The 19,041-nt window shown below is 46.8% G+C and overlaps 1 protein-coding gene across 1 annotated transcript in view; it reads right to left on the reverse strand.

Annotated features, from left to right (window-relative positions):
• The window catches only part of TMEM255A (transmembrane protein 255A), a 47,528-nt gene extending 32,194 nt beyond the window's left edge, over window positions 1–15,334 (reverse strand). The window contains exons 1-2 of the mRNA XM_004285578.3: window positions 15,082–15,334; window positions 8,397–8,539 (exon numbers count right to left, since the gene is read on the reverse strand). Coding sequence (XP_004285626.1) covers window positions 8,397–8,539; window positions 15,082–15,139 — 201 coding nt within the window. The 5' untranslated portion in view covers window positions 15,140–15,334. The remainder of the gene's footprint in view (window positions 1–8,396; window positions 8,540–15,081) is intronic.
• Between the last annotated feature and the right edge of the window lie 3,707 nt (window positions 15,335–19,041).

Raw genomic sequence — 19,041 nt, forward strand, 5'->3', positions numbered from 1 at the left:
TAGATATGAATCACACCTAAAAAGAAACTCGTGTGCCCAGGAGCTAAAAGTAAAAGTCAACCATAGCTTTTCAGAGGCTGCTTATTTCAATTTCAATATCCATTACCTAGCATGTGACTGGTGAGTCAGTAAGAGATGGATAATGGTGAAAAGCACGCATTATATTCTGATCTTTATCTTTTCTTTGAAAAGAGACCTTCTATCCTGATGCACGAATTACAAAATAAAGGTTTGAAATAGCGATTTCTGATGCATCAGACACGCTAATCAAACGCAGGAAGTACTTTAGAAATCAGCAAGCACCTTAACCTAGACTTAAAAAAAAAAAGAACTATTTTTTGAAAGCCTGTATTTGTGGTTGACCCACTGCCATTTATGTTAGCACTTATTCACCTCTTCTTCCATCTCTGCTTCATTTATGGACAGAAAGCATTCATTAAAGGGTGAATAGAAATGGCGGTGTAAAACCCTGAAAAACAATTTCCCTGCCTAAGCGGCTGGGATGATGGCTCGGGGTAGCAGATTCCACTTTGCTCTCAGTTCTGCCATTAGTGGATTGAGTCTGCCATTCTCAGCTGAAAATGATCACTAACCGATGGCTGCTGTCAGGGGTGAAAGTGGAAGAAGTAAAAAGTGGTGGGAATGGACCAATAAATCTTAACACAAGTCCAGCAATGTAGTTACACTTCTCTTGAGCCTCACTAAGGATCTGGCCTTCCATCTGCCGCCTTACCTTGGCTCACAGGGACATCTCTTTCAGTCTGAGGCCCCCAAGCCTTACACCAAGTCTTGGAAATCTAATGGACCCAAGGGCTGGGCAGGAGCCTGGTGGGGCAGTGTAGGGGGACTGGGTGCTTGCCTCAGAAACCTAAGCATGAAAGAAGAGAATGAATGGAAGGAATGAATACAAATTTCCAAGGACTCATTCTGCAGGGCCACTCAGCCAGCAACCCCTCTTGAGAAATAGAAGCTGAAGAGAATAAAGGTGTAACCCATGCCGTCCAAGACTCTACTGAGAACATCCTCACTCAACGGTTAAACTATACCTGTCTCCCGCCTGGTCTTATTTGAAATGTAATTAAAATGTGTTGTGATGAGGTATAGTGATTAAAACCTGGTCATCAGACTAGCCTGGCTTCTAACCCCAGCTCTTCCACTTGTGGCTGTGCGACTTGAACAAACTGACTGACCTCTCTAAACCTCAGTTTCCTTATCTGGAAAATGGGGACCATAGTAGTAGCTGTCTTATAGGATTTTTATAAGGATTATCCAGGACAATACAGTCAAAGAACTTTGCACAGGGCCTGGCACACAGTAAGTTCTCAGTAAATACGAGTTATTGTTCTAGGGATTATTATTACTATTTTTAAAGACACCTAACTTTGGGGCAGCTCTAACCTGATTTGAGCTGGCAAATCCTATCATTATCTGCTCTATTTCATAAGAGTTTTGTATTCTGTCTTATCTCCCCTCCCAATATGTTGCACAGCTTTTATTTTTCAGGAAGAATTCCATGAATAGCCTGTGCTTATGACACTCTGGGCCATTTGTGGAGACTGAAAGAAAGTCAGAGGGCAGTTCCTTACATGGAAAATAAGTCCTTTCACTGAGCAGTTCATCAGTTTCCACAGATATTCACTGAATGTTCTGAGCCTCAACAGCAGTCTTTGCCTTAAGACGGGAAGCAAAGACACTCGCTCTTCCTGACACTCTCAAATAACTCTCTGATGGCAGTGACCGGAAGAGGTGGCCTGAAGCCTCATGGAATTGGCCGGAAAGACAAGGTGCTCTGGGACTGGAAATCCCAGGCCAACCAGTTAATTCATCCAGTTCCCTCTCCTTTCCTTCCATTCTATTTCTATTCCACTCCAACTCATTCCATTTTCTAACACTCACTGAGTACTTTTGGGAGATAAATAAGATGACATGGCCCCTACCCTGCAGGAGTGCATAGTCTAGTGAGGGAGAGGCAGACTGTGGCTTAAGGACCACAGGCGAGGTAGAAACAAAGTGCTGAAGGAGCAGAGAATAATTCATTTTGTATTATATCCTTGGCTCTGCTACTTATAAACTGTGTGACCTTGGGCTAGTTCTTTAGCCACTCTGTGCTTCGTTTTCCTCATCTATTAAATGGGAATCATAATGGTCATGACCACACAGGACTGCTGTGAGGATTAAATGAGATAAGGTATGTACGTAGCGTGACCTGCATAAGGTAGGCTGCTAAATACATATACATGGTCGTTCTCAGATCTCACAGAGGGGATAAATGGGGTCAAAGACAGGTAGAGTTCACCAGGTGGGGAACTAATATCAATTGAGTCCTGGCTGGAAGAATTCATTCATCTGGATGACAGGTTTATGAACTAACTCACCAGTATCACTAAAACTACCTTACATTTGAAGAGCATTTGAATTTAAAGAAGCGCTTGCCTTGGTCACAGTCATGTTAGGGAGTTCGGTGGAGCTCATATCATTCCCATTTGATAGATAGCAAAACGGAGGCCTAGAGAATTGTATGGGCTCATCCCCTCTTACAGCAAGTTCACGGCAGGGCCAGGACGAGCCCTCAAGAACACCCTAACAGCTGGTGTTCTTCCAGCCACACTTTGCTGTATTTGTGGCCAGTGTTAGCAGAATAGTGACCTTCACCTCTGCCCCCCAGGGAAGAAGTTCCCTGTAAGGATGGAGTGAGAAGTCCTATTTGAGGAAGAGCTGAGGGGGTGAAAGTAAAGAAGGAAAAATCAACAGAATTTCCTGAAAATGGGCAGCTGCTTCTAATCAACTGTTTGCTCTCCTGAGGCCTCCGAAAGGTACGCTCTGTGGTCCTTGCTCGAGAACTGCCCGGAATCATGGAATGTTCAGACCTTTGGAACTCCATCTTGACTCCCCATTACCTGAACAAATAACCAGTTTGCTTTGTTTTGGCTGCCCTCCACTTGTAGAAGAAAAAAAGGCAAATCATGAGAACTCAGTTTCAAGAGCTCTTTTTAGGCTGCACCCTATAATCTATGCCTATTCCCATCCACTGGGACTGAGGTGCAAATGGATTAATCATTCAACAAGTATTAATTGGACATCTACTCTGTGGCAGGCACTGTGCTACACCTGTGATATGGAGGCCAGGAAGCGGGGTGGGGTATGATACCAAGACCAACAAGACTCGGCCTGGAGGAGCTGTAATTAGATAATGGGTCCACAATCCATTTCTGTAATACTGAAATCAACAAAGCTCTTAAAACCAAAAGGGTTTTTGGTAACTAATTTGGTGGCAAAACCTGACCTTGAACTGACGTGAGGTTATTTTATAATGTTTATCTACTTAGTGTAAAAATTCACAGTTTATTGTAGAAAGATGAAGGTGCTTGATTATGGGGTATATCTCAAGACCCCACTGGGATGTTAGATAATATATGATATATGCAGTCTATTATCTTTCTGAAATTAAAAACAAAACAAAACAGTCTAAAGTTGCAAACACATCTCACCCAAGGGTTCAGATAAGGGATTGTGGACCTGTATAAACAAAGCTAAATGAGAATATAGCCCAACATCCCACAAAGCAGAATGTGACTATTTCCCAAGAACTATGAGTGGAAGGAATCTACAGTAGGGAGTTCAAAGATGGTAGACACCACTGTGGATCCCAGTAGCTGAGAAATGTCCCAGCTGTGTCTTTAAGTTGGAATAGGACAGAGCATTTGGATAAACAGAGAGAGAGAGCACAGGGAGGACGTTCCAGCCCAAGTCATGTTCAGGGGACTGTGAATTGAAAATTTTGGTAAAAGAAAGGTATGGGAGACCAGGCCAAGGGCATCTTCAGAGAGCTTTGAATGACAATGCTAAGGAGGCAACAGGAAGCCAATGAAGGTTAGTCTTATCTAGTAAATCAAGGCTCAAGTGTCATCTCTGAAATGTACTTACTAGCTAGGAACTTTATCTTAGAATGATCTTATATTTTAGAAACATTTTCAACAAGAGGTAGAAAAAAATTCTGCCTAATTCACAATAAACCACAAAATCCCACTATCCAGACCTCCTTCTACTTCCTGAACATTCAAGTTAGTCAAAACTTTCTTGGATTTATCAAGAGTCTTCACATGTGAAGCTGAAGCCACGCTGGCCTAGAGGTTTCTGACCTATTGACTGTTTTGAATGATCCCTGTTGTCTCTGTATCCTACTACCCCATGGCAACTCTGATATAATTTTCAATTAACTGGACACCCCCCCCTTCCCCCGCCTGGGAGAGGGGACAGAAGCTCCTGGTTTCTTTCCTAAAAGAAAACCCAGGCTGGTGTGGGCCCTAGCAGTATAACAGCTGGTGGAGAAGGTTCTAGAGTGAAAGGCTTTCAGCACTGATCAGGTGGCCAACTCCATCTTGCGGGTTGCATGGGAAACACATGTAGAGGCCTTGTTCTCCTGGATGTAAGGTTAGAGAGCTATAGAGAAGGACCTGGCTCTCTCCCCTGCATTTTCCATCTTCATACAACCAAGGCTCTTGGTTTTCTTTAGGCCTCCAGAGTAGAAAGCTCACTGGAACGCTTCTGGAACGGACTATGTCTTGAACATTCGAGGACAGTAAAAATCCTAAGCCAGTTTGTCTTTCTGTGTTGGTTTTAATTTTTTTTTAATTTTACATTTTAGCCTGTACAGATGAGCACATCTGTAAAGATGCCTGTTGCATACATGTCTTAGGATGATGATACCACATTCTAGCTCAGGTAGAGTAGCTAACACCCTATCATAATGCACCTCACTGTACAAGGGCATCTCGTTTGGCAAAATAAAGATGGCTCAGAAAAGTTTTGCATGACTTAGAGTTATGCAAACGCGATTATATTTTTCAATGCCTGAGATCTCAATATTTAAATGAATTGTATGGTAAGTAGTCTTTAAGTCGTCTTTAAATCTAGTAACTGCTCCCTAATTTGTTTGTTTTAAAATTTTAAATTCTCATGTGCACATTTAACCAGAGTCCTAAAACAGCAGAGTTCCAAATAACCTGACATTTTCCCACAAATCTATACCATGATCTTTATATTCAAACTGACCAATTTGATAGTGTGGAATCTGAAAATGACACATTTTGCTCATTCTGGTTTTATTGCAAGCATACTTTGTTTATTGTGGGTATTTTCTTTTACATCTTTATTGGAGTATAATTGCTTTACAATGGTGTGCTAGTTTCTGCTTTATAACAAAGTGAATCAGTTATACATATACATATGTTCCCATCTCTCTTCCCTCTCGCATCTCCCTCCCTCCCACCCTCCCTATCCCACCCCTCTAGGTGGTCACAAAGCACTGAGCTGATCTCCCTGTGCTATGCTGCTGCTTCCCGCTAGCTATCTATTTTACGTTTGGTAGTGTATATATGTCCATGCCACTCTCTCACTTCGTCCCAGCTTACCCTTCCCCTTCCCCATGTCCTCAAGTCCATTCTCAACGTCTGTGTCTTTATTCCTCTCCTGCCCCTAGGTTCTTCAGAAACATTTTTTTTTAAGATTCCATACAGATGTGTTTGCATACGGTATTTGTCTTTCTCTTTCTGACTTACTTCACTCTGTATGACAGACTCTAGGTCTATCCACCTCATTACAAATAACTCAATTTCGTTTCTTTTTATGGCTGAGTAATATTCCATTGTATATATGTGCCACATCTTCTTTATCCATTCTATTTATTGTGTTTTAGTTCTCCAGGTGGTTGCCAATCCACCTGAATTAGACTCCCCTGGGGTGTTTATTAAAATACACACCAAGGTGGGGAAACCACTGGCTTAGAGTTTATATAATACCTCTCTAATAACCAAACTATTCAATTAGTGAAAGCACCCCAGTCCCGGATAAATCTGGATTCTCAGGCATTTATTGTTTCAGAGGTATGAGTTGTTTATTGTATTTGTTATAACATGATCTGACCTATCAACTCAAATGGATTTTTCTGCTCTTCGATCTGCAGTCTTCCCCCCTTCACTTCCTATAACTAAAACCCATTTTAAAGAAACAATCTACAGGAACTATAAAAGCAAAAAAAATTAAGATTAAACCATAGGGCACACTGCTAGGGCTGGCTCTCCTATTAAGATTTCCATATTAGCTCTTAGCCAGACGCAGACGCACAGACACACGCCCCCACTGCTTCAACTTCCAGTGCTAGCTGAACGTCAGGTACTCCAATAACAACAATCACGCGCCCTCCTTCCTTTGTTAATGTATTCCAACCCAGCCACCCACAGGCAGATATTCTACAGAGAAGGTTCAGAAGCACCGTTCATGAATAGTAGTTGCTACTCTTAAATGACATGGAAAATACCTTCCTCTCACCCAGGGAGAGTCTGAATCTTGGCTTGAGCATTTGCTCATCAGTCGGAAACCTTTTACTAAATGCAGCTACCTGAAGCCCACGAAGTCACGTAGACCCTATAAATTGCTTTCCCAAGCCACCAAAATGCAATCTTAGCCCCCCCTTCCTCTGTCCCCCGCCCCTCTTGTGTTTAAAAATAAAACCCAATTCTGCTGATGACTGGTTTTCTTGCCTCACCACAGGAAGTGGACCGGGTGAGTTCTCACATCACATGCTTAGCAGAGGGCACCAGACGGTGTCTGTGGGACACCTGCCCTCGGCTCGGCTCAAGAGCTGCGAAGGAACTTCCCGGGAAGGGCGGGCGGCCTTCAGCAGCTGGGCCCCAGTGTCAGGCCCCGGCTCCGCTAGGGCTATTGAGACGGCTGACTGCGGAATCGGTGACCTAGGCAACAGGCGTCAGGCTTGGTCACTCCCGGCGCTGGTTTGTCAAAGGCATCCATCTTTAATCCCTTCCCCTTTCTTTGCTTCTCTTTCCAACACCCCCCACTCCAAAAAAAGAGTAAAAAAGAAAAGAAACAAAACAACAGCAACAAAGCCTTCTGCCCTCCCTGATAACCTAAAATGTAAACAACAACAACAAAAACCCACCCTAACCTTCCTTCCCGCTCTCTAGCAGTTACAATTGGGAAGTCATTTAGTTGATATTCAAAATACGATCCAACCTCTAGAGTTAGGTTTTAGGGTTCAATAGCAGTGTGTGTAGATCCAAATGAGGTTTTGGTTTGGTTTTCTTTTTCTTTTCTTTTTTCCTCAATTATATTGAGGTATAATTGGCAAATAAAATGGTATATATTTCATTTCATTTCATATACAACATGATGATTTGATATAAAATGAGGTTTTGTATGCAAAGAGTTCAGCGCTTTCCAGAGTGGATTGCATGCAGCCCGGGGATCGGTAAAACAATCCACTGAAGTATGGAAAGAAACGATTTGAACTCTTGTTTCCTATTTTTTGTTTATCTAAAAGAATAAGAAAGAAATTACGCGTTACAAATATTCAGTGAACAGACTGTCACTGGCGCCCTCCCTCGGTGTGAATGTCAGGTGACAAGGCGAGAGCTATCGTTCTGGAGGAGGGCAGGTTCCAAGCAGCAAAGGGTTGGTGGTGGGGCAGCCACCACGTGTGCCCGGATAGTCTTATCTAGTCTTCACTAAACTAGTCCCAAGAAAATGGACAAGGAGTTTGGAAAGACTCCTGTTGATAAACCATGAGTTGAAGATGACCCTAATAATGTAACACAGCGAGAAAATGACAGAGCTGACCCTTGGAACTCTCAGGGTGAGCTCTTTGTCAGCCACACTGTGAGATCACATGAAAAAAACAATGATGCTCATGACAATCTGTTCATATCTGAGAAGAAAGCACAAAATATTCAAAATTATCTAGTAAGCTATTTGAAATAACGACTTACAGCCACTATCTTTAATGAGATTTCATGCGAAGTGCATACCATTCCTTGAAATTTTAGCTAGTGTTAGTATGAAGATATTAAAAATTAAAGTGTATTTCATTTTCATCTAATTTTTGAACTTCCATTTTTGTATGTGTTATGAATATGCATATAATTTGTAAATGAATAATTACACATATTTGAGGAGTAAGCATCCCACATATTTTTCCTGAGAGGAGGGCAGGATGACTTTGGAGATCAGTGCTGTGCGTCACAGACTGTCAAGCTGCAAGGGTCCTCAGATTTCAGGTAAGGTCAGGTGACCCCTATTATATATCTAGGAAAGCAGATGCCCAGAGAGGAAAGGACCTCAGCCTAAGGTTAACACTGCTCATTAGTAACATGTCCTAGACCAGAAAACCGAAGTCCTAAAGAGTGAGATGACCTGCTCAGGATCACACTGCTAATTAGGGATGGCGCTGGGATTCTTCTGAGTCTTAGTTCAGTGCCCTCCTAAACCAGCCCAGAGGAAATCTGAGCAAACAGAAACTCAAACAGAATTGAAAACCATCAGAGTAGAACCAAATGTCTGTAGCCAGCAAGCTACTGAGACCTACCTATGCCTTTGATACTCACAATAACTCCCGGGTAGTAACCTCCAACAGTCACATTCTGGGTCCTGGTGGTTGCGGCGAGGCCCACCGTGAGAATTAATACGGACACGATAAGCAAAGTCACGGTGACATAGATGGAGTTTCGTTTCCTCCGATTAAAGGCTCCTGAAAGCACACAGAGAAACTGAAATTGCTCATTTCGGCTGGAGAAGGGATGGACTTCCAGAAACAAATCACTAGGAAGGTTTTCCTTTCCTACTTCAACTGGTAACTGGGGTTATCTCTGGGGAGTGGGATTATGGGGAAGAGATGGAGCTTTAGTTTTTTGCAGTCATCAGGTGTTACGTTTACAATAATATATATATGTTTCCAGTTTGAAAATAAACAACAGAAGAAATTGTACCAGTTACATAAAAAGTAAACGCATTCGATAAAAGATGTATCATACCCACTTAGTGAAGTGTTTCTTTTTTAAGCCAAATTATAAGGTACATGATAGATGGAAAGTGTACTGTGGAGATATTAAATGAAAATATTTTAAGGCCAATATGCAACTAAGGAGGGTTTTTTCATAAGATGGAGATATGAAATTTCATTTTCAGTGTAAATATCAGAACCAAGCCAGGTACTGGGATTTTTTTTTCATTTATTTCTGACATTTGCCACCTCATGTATAAACTTTAAAAATGGTGTGTTGGCAAGATTTGCCACATAACAAATGTGTGTAATAAAGTAAGTGTTTGGAGGCCATTAGTCCACAAAGATATGTATCGGGGGAGGTAGATGGGGAGGATTATAACTTACACCGTTTAGGCTTATGTGAGGGTGACATAAATACAAATGATGAGAAACCCGTTCTTCTACTCAGTGCTTATCGGACATGATAGTGCAAACCAATATTTTTTTTCGAAAACAGGCTTATTAAGTCAGATAGAAAAATGGTATCTAGACTCGCTTTTGAATTTAATTTTTTTTTCTAAGGAATGAAGCACTGCTCAACACTCTGCGTGCGTTTTTTCTGGAGGGGGTTCTCAACAGGAAATACCAGGGATGAGTTACACCTAGGAGTTCTCATAAAAATAAGCAACTGGGGGACTTGCTGTGAGAGTCCAGTTCTCTAGTGGGGAGCCTTATGACAGGGTTGCCCACTCAGGTGGCTTGGCTGTCATTTATGGGCCTAAAGAGGCCACTTGGGACTGATCGCAGGACCCCGCCATTCTGGGAGGCCTCGCTGCAGCCTCAGGAAGCAGCTGCCTTTGAAGCCGCCCAGACTGCACCACTGGGAGGGAGGGGAGAGGGGATGAAGGAAGGGGGAGGGAGGCGAGAAAACCAGGGAGACCCAGGAGGCCTGATGGTGCTGAGAGGGAGGCATTGTGGCTGGCTCTGCAGCCCCCAGCAGATGCCCCCTCCTCGAGGGAAGAAGAGCATCAGAAGTGCCACCCTGGGTGAGCCCCACCATCCGTCTCGTCTCCCCCAGTGCGGTCCCTGCCCAAGGCTCCAAGGGAGGTGGGAGGGGCTGGCGGTCTCTCCCCTGACGTCAGCCTCGAAAGTGAGGGCCGTGATTCATCAGGGTCATTTCTAATACGGTACTATTCCAAGACCATTTTACATCGAAATGTAGAAGTGGCTTGAGCGTTTGGAGGCACCCACAGACTAAAGCGCCATATCGCACCCTGGGAGGAGAGGTAAAGTGAGTTGGGAAACGAGGCTCCTCTCCTGGGGGGCCTGAGTCCAGCCTCCAGGGGGAAAAACAACGGGACCGCTGGAGACACCTGTGACATCAGGGCCCTTTGTGTGAGAGGGCTATTTGGGATGCAGATGGAGAGCTGACTGCTGGTAAACAGAGGAGCAGAGCGGGGAGACACAGACTGCGAAGGGTGCGGGGGGAGAAGAGCGGGGATTTATTTCTTCTGTTTATCTGAAGGTTAGTTACCCCTCCTCTAGATTTCGAGGGACCTTAAATGAGCCTCCAAACCAGGATCCCTAAGTCCATTTGATGATAGCCAGTTCTCAGTGAATCTGCCAGTTGGCTCCACAGAGGGGCTCTAAATAACATAAACTTACCAACATCACCCCCCACCCCTGTCTGCATTTCTACACCATCTTAGCCCTCCCCCCCCCCGACCCCAAACTGGCCAAAGAGAGTGAGGGAACATCTGGAAACAAGGGTATCTTTGTGGCACACCAAAGTGTCTCAACACCTCACAGGGGAAACATGTCACCTTAGAGACTAGATGTGGGTGTGTGTGTGTATACAGTCTTTCTAAATTCGGAGTATCACTCGCCTGCTCCTTCCCGGCCAACTGGCTTTTGATCTTATTCACAGCTCTTGGGTCTCCTTTGCAAATATCACTCTAACTCTTAAAAGAACAGGAGCCAGGTCAGAAAAGTGACTCAGCAAACCACATGGTGTCATTTGAAAAATCTATTTTTTTTCCTGCTTTGGAACCTGAATTGAAAATCCAGTCAGTTGAGAAACCCAGGCAGAGATCCTGCAGCTCCACAGGGGCCTTGCCTCCAGGCAGGATTAGTTTGGGATAAAATTCCTAAGAAAACTCTCCCATCACTAGGTTGAATATCTATTCTCTGTCCCCTCACATCCTCCCCCAAGTCACCCCTTATTTTACACTATAAGGACTAAAATTGTGTAAAATGAAATTACTTCTAGCTACACTTGGGGAGTTGACCATTTTAAGGAACCCCAGGGTAAAACCCTTTGAAAAGTGAAGAATCATCCCTTCCATTTATCTTTAGTGTCAATTTGACTGAAAAGTCACATCTACTTAGAGCAAGACGCACCTGTCCTCTAAAGGTGTGGCCCAGGCTCCCAAAAAGCAGCTTTTTGTGTCTACTTAGGACACTTTCCTGGCTGTTGTTCTATTTAAGAAGGGAGAAGTAGAGTTCTGTTCTTATTAGGGTACAATTTGGGGCCTGCCTTAGATGTTCCCATAAACACAGGAACATCTTATTCCGATTTTGTTTAGTAAATCAACATATAAAAAAACCCTCAGACACCATAAGGTACTTCAATAAAGCAGCAGGTATGTGAAAACAGTGCCCATCACAGTGTCTGATACCTAGTGAGCAGTCAATACTTGTTGAATAAACAAAAGTCAACATCTCAGAATAGCTTCCTTTCTAATCAAAAAGGCTGTAGGGGGGAACTGTGAGAATAAATATGGGCTACGCTCATAGAATTGGTTTTTTAAAATAGGGTACACCCAAGGGCTCCCCAGATCTAAAAGCTTTCTGGCCAACTAGTGTCGCAACCCCAGTGGCTCTCACTAGCCTGTCTACTTGGCGCCCAGTATCTCTCTGTTTAGACAAAAACAACCAGCCCTGCAACCAACAGCAGTGGGAGAGTCTGAATCCCATTACTGGCACTGCCTGCCCCCCTCCGCCCCCAGCAGCCTCCCTGCAGAACTACTGCAGCCCTCCCTCTCTGCAGTGCCCCTCCTCCACCCCAGATTCGTGACGACCAGGATGCTCTGCTCTAGAAGGGCCCAATTATTTGCTGTCTCCACCCTTCCCAGTACAGCCAGCTTCTCCCTCCTCCGAGTCCCCTCCCTGGTCAGAGCCCCATCTGCACTGCGGTCTTTGAATCTGAGTCCCTCCCTTCTTCTGAAACCTTCTCAAAATTCACCTCCTCCGAGAAGTTTTTCTTGATCAAGCTCACTCTAATCACTCATTATTTCATGTCCCTGAGTTCCTAGATACGTCACTCAGTAAGTATATTAATTATAACTGCTACAAGTACAGTTGTAATTGTGGGTCTGGTCCACCACCCATATGATGTCCACCAGTTCCAGGATTACGTATCTGACAGGAACCAAGGTGTGGGTTGCCAGAAGGTAGGATGATTGTCTCTGCTCACTTGTTTTTTCACCTAGTACCTGTTCTTGATTCCACCCCTTGATTATAGGGTGTGTAATCTCCGTCAGAGTGCAGCAAGGATGGAGGCCCAGTATCCTGTCCTGTGCACTATGTTGCTGCTGACTGGCTAATTCTTCAGGCTGATCTTTGAACCGATTCGGATTTGCTTACCTGAGTCAGCTTTGCCATACAGGGAGGCTCCCAGAAGTCCCAGCCTTGAGCATCGGTGGAAACAGGTGGCTGCCCACACAAGAGCCTCAAGGCTCTGCCAGTCTCCCAAACATTTCCTTAAAGGTGCTGAAATCCCCCCTTTGGGCAATTCTTTGACCGGAGACATCCAAGGCCACCGGTGAATCACAAATATGTTATTTGCAAGGGAAGGAGAGCCCCGCTGTAGTAGAGGTGCCTTAGCGCCTGGGGGCGGTGTTGCCAAAAGGGAGATGGGGGTAGCTGGGAGGGGATGAAGGGGCGCCGGAGTCAAATTACCAGCCACGCGCCTGCTCCGCCCCAGCCAGCCAGCAAGAGTAGAGTGCAGGCACCTTGGTGCAGTGTGTGTCCGTGTGTTTTATATTTTATTGTTTTGGCTGCGGTTGTGTCCTGCCAGTAGAGGGAATCCCCTCAGAAATGCTGCCCTTGGAGGCTGAAACACTAAACCCACCCACCTCCACTTCCCTTCCCCCCCATGCAAGGGAAGGAGGCGTTGCCAGGGCTGAGTTAAGTGGGCGTAGCTCCTAAGTAGCCTAGAAGCTGTTTCAGGCCCGAGCTGTGCGGGACCAGCGCCAGGGAACTCCGGGGAGACTCCCCTGTCCAAACTCTGGAAACCCAGGGTTACCACTCGACTGGGGAATTTGCTAGTGCCCTCGGTCTGCGCACTTTACGAAGCGGGCTGCGTGGAGAGGGCTCGCGCGTCCATACGGGATCTCTGATTCTTTCCCCTCAGTGTCGAGTCTGGGCTGGGCGAAACCCACTCATCTTCTTGTTGCGCAGATCTTTCGGGAAACGCATGATTGGCTGAGGGCCCCTGGGAGCCCAAGAAAGAGCTCTCTTCATCTCGTTCCCCAACCCACAGAGCAGGGTGCCAAGGAGCAACGCTCTACGCCCGGGGTCCCTAACCTGCCCACTCCCGCACGGGTAGACGGGCGGGCGCGGGCGGCCGGGTTTGCAGGCGGTTGTGGCCCACTGCGGGGATGCGCGCGGCCGAAACCTCGCATTCTTCCACCCAGCCCTCCCTCGCGCACTGGCCTGGCGTCGGGGAGCCAGGGCTGCGTTGGCGCCACAGCTGGCCAAGGTGAGGAGTGCATTCTGTGTGCGTGTGCTTGTGCGCGTGTGTGCGTGTGTGTGTGTGTGTGTGCGCGTGTGTTGGGGAGAGAGAGCTGGGGGGGCTGGTACTGCTGGGTTCTGGATTCGGACCCGAGTCCTTGGCCTCATTTGTACCACGTTGCAAATAACTACGCCCTTAAAAATAAAAAAAGAGCAAATTCTTATACTGAATATGCAAAACCACTGGAAATACGGATCTTTCCACCATCCAGGAGACAACACTTTCTGGGGCCCCTCCGGTGAACGAATTCTGTTGAGACGAGGTCTTTTGCAGGCAGTAGGGAGCTCACGTAGGGGTTTCAGCCCCCTCCCCGCCCCCTCCCCTCGATGTTCCCGCAAATTCTTCGGAGAAGACCTGAGCCGACTGTATGGCAAGAAATCGGGACGGAGGGATTTTGCAGAATGTAAAGTATGTTGGAAAGAGAGAGTTCGATTTGGTTAAAGTGTATCCGAGGCGAATTTTAAGGTTAGGTGGGATCATGGTTTGACAATCCCCTCCCGCTCTCCTGGGCTCCAAATTAATTTCTCCGCCCAGTGAAATCATAGTACTTGGGAAGGTGCCTAACCGCTGAGTGGGACTGGGGTTTTTGTTTGTTTGTAACTACCAAAAAGCAGCTTCTAGGGGCAGCCAGGTTGGTGCCTGGAGGCAGCTGTCCCCCACTTTTCATGAGGAAAGGTGTTGAACCAAATCAGGCTAGTGGGTTCCCCCCCTCCCTCTCCCTTCCACCCTGAGAGGAAAAGCGCGACTTCAGAAGACGCGCGGGCTCGCGCTCGCTTTCTTTCTCGCGCTCTCACTCGTCGTCCCCCCTCTTTTTTCACACTCACGCACAATTCCGGGCGTTTGGAGCAAAATAGGAATCGAATTCAAGGAATGTTGATCCTGCCGCTGCAGACGGCAGGGCTGGGCGGTCTTGAGTGATTCCTCAGGAATTCCCCTCCTGCCAGCCCCCCTTTTCTTCTCCCCACCCCCCGCCGCCCATCCCCCAGGGTTGCGCAAACCCCCCCATCAGCGAGGTGCAAGTCAGGCCTCCCCCACCGCAGCTCTGAATTTCAGGGCAGCTTCGACAGAGTTGGGAGGGGGCGAGGACCCTGCTTCTTCTAATTCTCGTTAGTCGTGAGCTCTTAGAAGTGACGGGGACTTTGCAAAGAGGGAGCGTCTAACGGAAAGCGAAGGCGCAGGTTGCAGGGAAGTGTTTTGATCCCCAGACAGCTGGGATTTACCACCGGCTGCAAGACTGTCGGCACACGCACACAAACACGCACACACCCGCACTCCGGGGCAGGGATACTCCGACGCAAGCTGGGCGCTCGCATCTCCGCGCGTCGTCCCCGCCCCCGCCGGGCCGCTCCCCTGGGGCTCGGGTCCGGGACCCTGACGCTGGGGCGCGCGGACCCCCCTCCCTCGCCCCGCTTCCCGCTCCCTGGCTCTCGGGGCAGCCGGGGCGCTCGCAGTCCAGGGGGCAGCGCACTCACCCCTTGCCGCCGCCGCCCCTAGGCAGGGCGGCTAGACTTACCCATGGAATCCGGCAGGGACATGTCGCTGGACCGCTGCTGAGTCAGGGACTGATGCATGGTGAAAGCTGCCCTGTGGCCCCGGCCCCCGAAGCTGCTTCACGCGCCCCAGGCTCAGGGCGCCCCGCAGAGCATCCTACTCCGCGGCTGCGCTCCCCGTCCCTCCCGAGAGCTGAGAGAGACTGCCTCTGGTTGCGAGCTGCAGCCCAAGTGCCGCCTCCCCCTCCCTTCCCCTCTTCTCCCTCCCTCCTCTCCTGCCTCCCTCTGCTCCGGGAGGCAGCAGCATTGGCGGTCCGAGCAGCGACGTGCGCTTGCGCAAGACCCCCCTCCTCCCTCCCCCTCGGCCCCCCCATCCTAGTTATCCACCTCCCAGCCTCCCAAGCCAGACAGGGAGCCGTTTTAGCCCCTTGGGGCCAGGACTGCGTAGAGAAAGAGGGGGAGGCTACAACCTGGGGCCGACCGGTCTTCTCTGTAGTTTGGAGAGAGGGTCTTGGGCAAGCACCCTGTTCTAGGATTTATAATTGGGGAGGGGGCAGAGTAAGAGGTTCAGAGCTGAGAACACACACACAGACACAGACACAGACACACACACATTTGTGCAGGTTTGGTCTTAGTGCTTCCAGAATGACATAATGGAGCTGGAGATGATCCAGAGAAGGGCCACTCTATAATCAAGAGGATGGGGGAGGGTGGAGGGGGCTGCCATATGAAGATAGATTAAACAAATGCAGACTCTTTAGTCTAGAAAGATGAAGGCTGGGAAGGGATGTGACTAGAGTGTATAAAATTATGCAGAGATGGAGCAAGGGAACACAGCCTTATTCACCAGATCTGAGAATTCTAGAACCAATAGCCCCCTAAGAGCTAGAAGGAGATTCAGCTAAAGCAAATATGACTCTGCGTCAGCACCCGAGTTTGTGCTTTTGTTCCAGGTGCTTTTATGTTAAGGATCTCATTTTCTCCTCACAGCAGCCATGCAAGGCAGGAAGAAGAGGTATCGATAACCCCATTTTACAGTTGAAGAAACTGAGTCTCAGAGAAGGGATGAAAATTTCCTGTACTCACTCAGCTAGTACGTGACAGGGGTGGGATTTGAACCTAGATCTGTTGGACTCCCAGCTCAGCGCTCTTCCTGCTACGGCAGCTAGTAGAGAAACGCTACTCTATCTAGTATATTGAAAACCTGAGGAAGTCATTAGCCCCAAGAGGTGAAATAGGATGAAAACACAAGTAGCCTTGGAAAGAGTGAGAAAGTCATGGCTGACAGACCCACTGTGCATCGCTAAGGGAAACTGGGGATGTGGTAGGAATGTTCCTGATCTTGGAGAACAACCAAGTCCTTCCCCAACCCATCCTCCCAGACCCCATTAGGCTATTGGGCTGGAATCACTACGTTGTTGGCCTAGAGGGTGGTTCTGATGTCCCCAAAAGGGCTGAACAGGATGAGGCCTCCTTGGAGTGCCCCAAGATATCTGGCTGGTGGCCAAGGGAGGAGGAAGGTGAGGAAGGGGAGAGCAGTGGGCTCCAGCTCCTTCTGGAAACTCAACCCTGTGGGCCTGGCATCGCAGGGAATTCACCTGTTTGAAGGCACTCATTCTGCCCCAGTGAGAGGTCCCAAGTTCTGCTTGCCAGGTCTCCTTCCAACCACCTCCCCCTGATGACTGCTGCAACCCTCTCTCCATGTGCACCCTCAAAACATCCCCAAATCAAGTATAAAACACTCCTGAGAGTCGATGGGATGAAGGAGAGTACTTGGTTCTTTCCAGCTCTGGCTTGCTAATCTACTGCGAAGCTTCATTTCCTTATCCAGGAAATGGAACCGAGGGCCCTTGCCCTTTCCCATCTTCCAAAGGAAGAAAAGAAGCTTCCTGAAGGTTGAAAAGGAAGCCCTTTGTAAAGAACTCAGGGCACCCCAGGGGCCACGCTGAAGGCCATGTCAGGTATTATTAGCAGCTGTACACTATAGATGCAGTTTAGAAATCTGTGATACATGCCCTAGATAGAGACAAGATGCCCACTATTGTAGGGGTGTGTGTCTTAAGCATGTTTGGCTTATGTATCAGAGTCTCCATAAACTCCACAAAGGCAGAGAGAAACCCCATATGTACACTCTTGCCATGTGTGTCTCCAGTTCTGTTTACTAGTCTCTTCCTTCCCCCAGTCTAAATATCTCATATATTTAATGCGAAGAACTCCTGCAACCAGCACTGATTTCTCAGGAGTACTTCATAATTAACTGATTTTGTTTCTGTGAAAGTAGCCTTGAAGAGGTTTTTATACAGGCTGGAAAAGACACCTTCACACCTTCTTCGGGGATTTGGGCCCCCCAATAGCAACGAGACAGCTAGAGATCCCTAAAGAAGCCAAATAGAAACTTGTTACTATGCTGGTTTCGATGCGTAGAATGAGGACTTTTCACTTTAGAGAGAAGCACGTTACGGGATAATTGACACAGAAAGCGTATGTAATCTGACCTTTATAATCAAAGCCGTAAACTGGGGAGGTGCCCTTAATGGAGGTGAGCCTTGCTTTTTGCAACATCCATATTCCTGAATCTGGCGTGAAAATGAAACACTATTTTAAAAAATACTAGAGGAGCTAGCTATTTCAAAGAACTGCATACTGTATATTTCCTTCTTACTGTCTCTCGGGGTACCGTATGGGACTTGGAACACAGCAGGCTCTCAGTCAAGTTAAAAATGACTTTGAGACCAGTAGCAGTGGCAATAGCAGCAGCTGCGGCAGCTCAGAGAGTAGTAGCAGTCTTCTCCCAAGAGATGCTGTGCTTGTTTGGTCAGAGGATCTGGGATAAGGGGAGGAACTAGAAGGGGAACTTGGGGATAAAAAACCACAGCACATTTCAACTGAGCCTGGCACAGAGACCCCCCTTCCTCCAAAAGAAAGTTTATTTTAACTCTGAATGAGATGGACAATTAAAACGCAAGAGGCGAATTTTCATGGGCTCTATTCTGATTTCCTTCATGTCAGAACACTTGTGGGTTTTATACATAAATTAGCTCATAGTAAAATTTACCAATAGTCAAGCCACCTAGATGAAGAAACGGGTCTTTCATGCTAATGAAGGCTACTATAAAACTGCTTGGTTAGCTTCTGATAAAAAAGAAATTATTAAAATGGCTTAAAATAAATCCTTTTCATTGCAAGCTTAATCAAGCATACAGTGTTGCCCTAGGTTGCAAACTGTTTTATAGCATGAGGAAACGTTTGCCAATGGGGCTGCAGCCTGCTTCTCTCCGTCTTCTTCAAACCAATGATGAGCGCGCTCCCCAGAAGCCTTCAGACCACTAGAAAAATGCCAGATGGCGCTCTGCCTCTAATACGTTCGCCCTGGGAATAGTCATAGCACTTCATCACGCCCTTATTTTGATGATCAGTTTGACTGCTTAAAATACCATAGTACCTTCCTGATTCCAAATATGGGGATGCAAACTAGAGGGATCATGTCTACATGTGTACACAAACATACATGCATTCATGCATATTTGAAATAGTGGCTGCACAAGTATTCACAAATGCACAGACACGTGTACACACACATACCTATTTACATCCTAACCATTCCCTCTCCACGGTGGTTACCACCACCTACCTCTCAGCTGCAGACTTGAGTTGATCAAGTATAGAAAGGAGCTTCAGAATAATGGAGAACCTGAAAGAGTCCAAACATCCCTAATTGAGACTGGAGTTGTGCCCACCAGGTTACCTTAGGTCAATGCCTAGTACCCAGTGCCTGCACCACAAACAGCTGAATCAGAGGAGAATCATGGTTGGTGGTGTTATTTTGCCCATGAAGCTTGACTAGTTCCCATCGTCAGCTGGGCATTTTTTTTGAGTACCAGGAAAATCGCCACAGCATCAGGGAATAAAGCTGGTACTTGTCTTTACTTGTTATTGTTTTCTTCCTATTCTGTGACCTGCTTCAGTTACCAAACACTATATCA

This window comes from Orcinus orca, chromosome X, assembly GCF_937001465.1.
Source record: "Orcinus orca chromosome X, mOrcOrc1.1, whole genome shotgun sequence".
NCBI classification, from domain to species: domain Eukaryota; kingdom Metazoa; phylum Chordata; class Mammalia; order Artiodactyla; family Delphinidae; genus Orcinus; species Orcinus orca.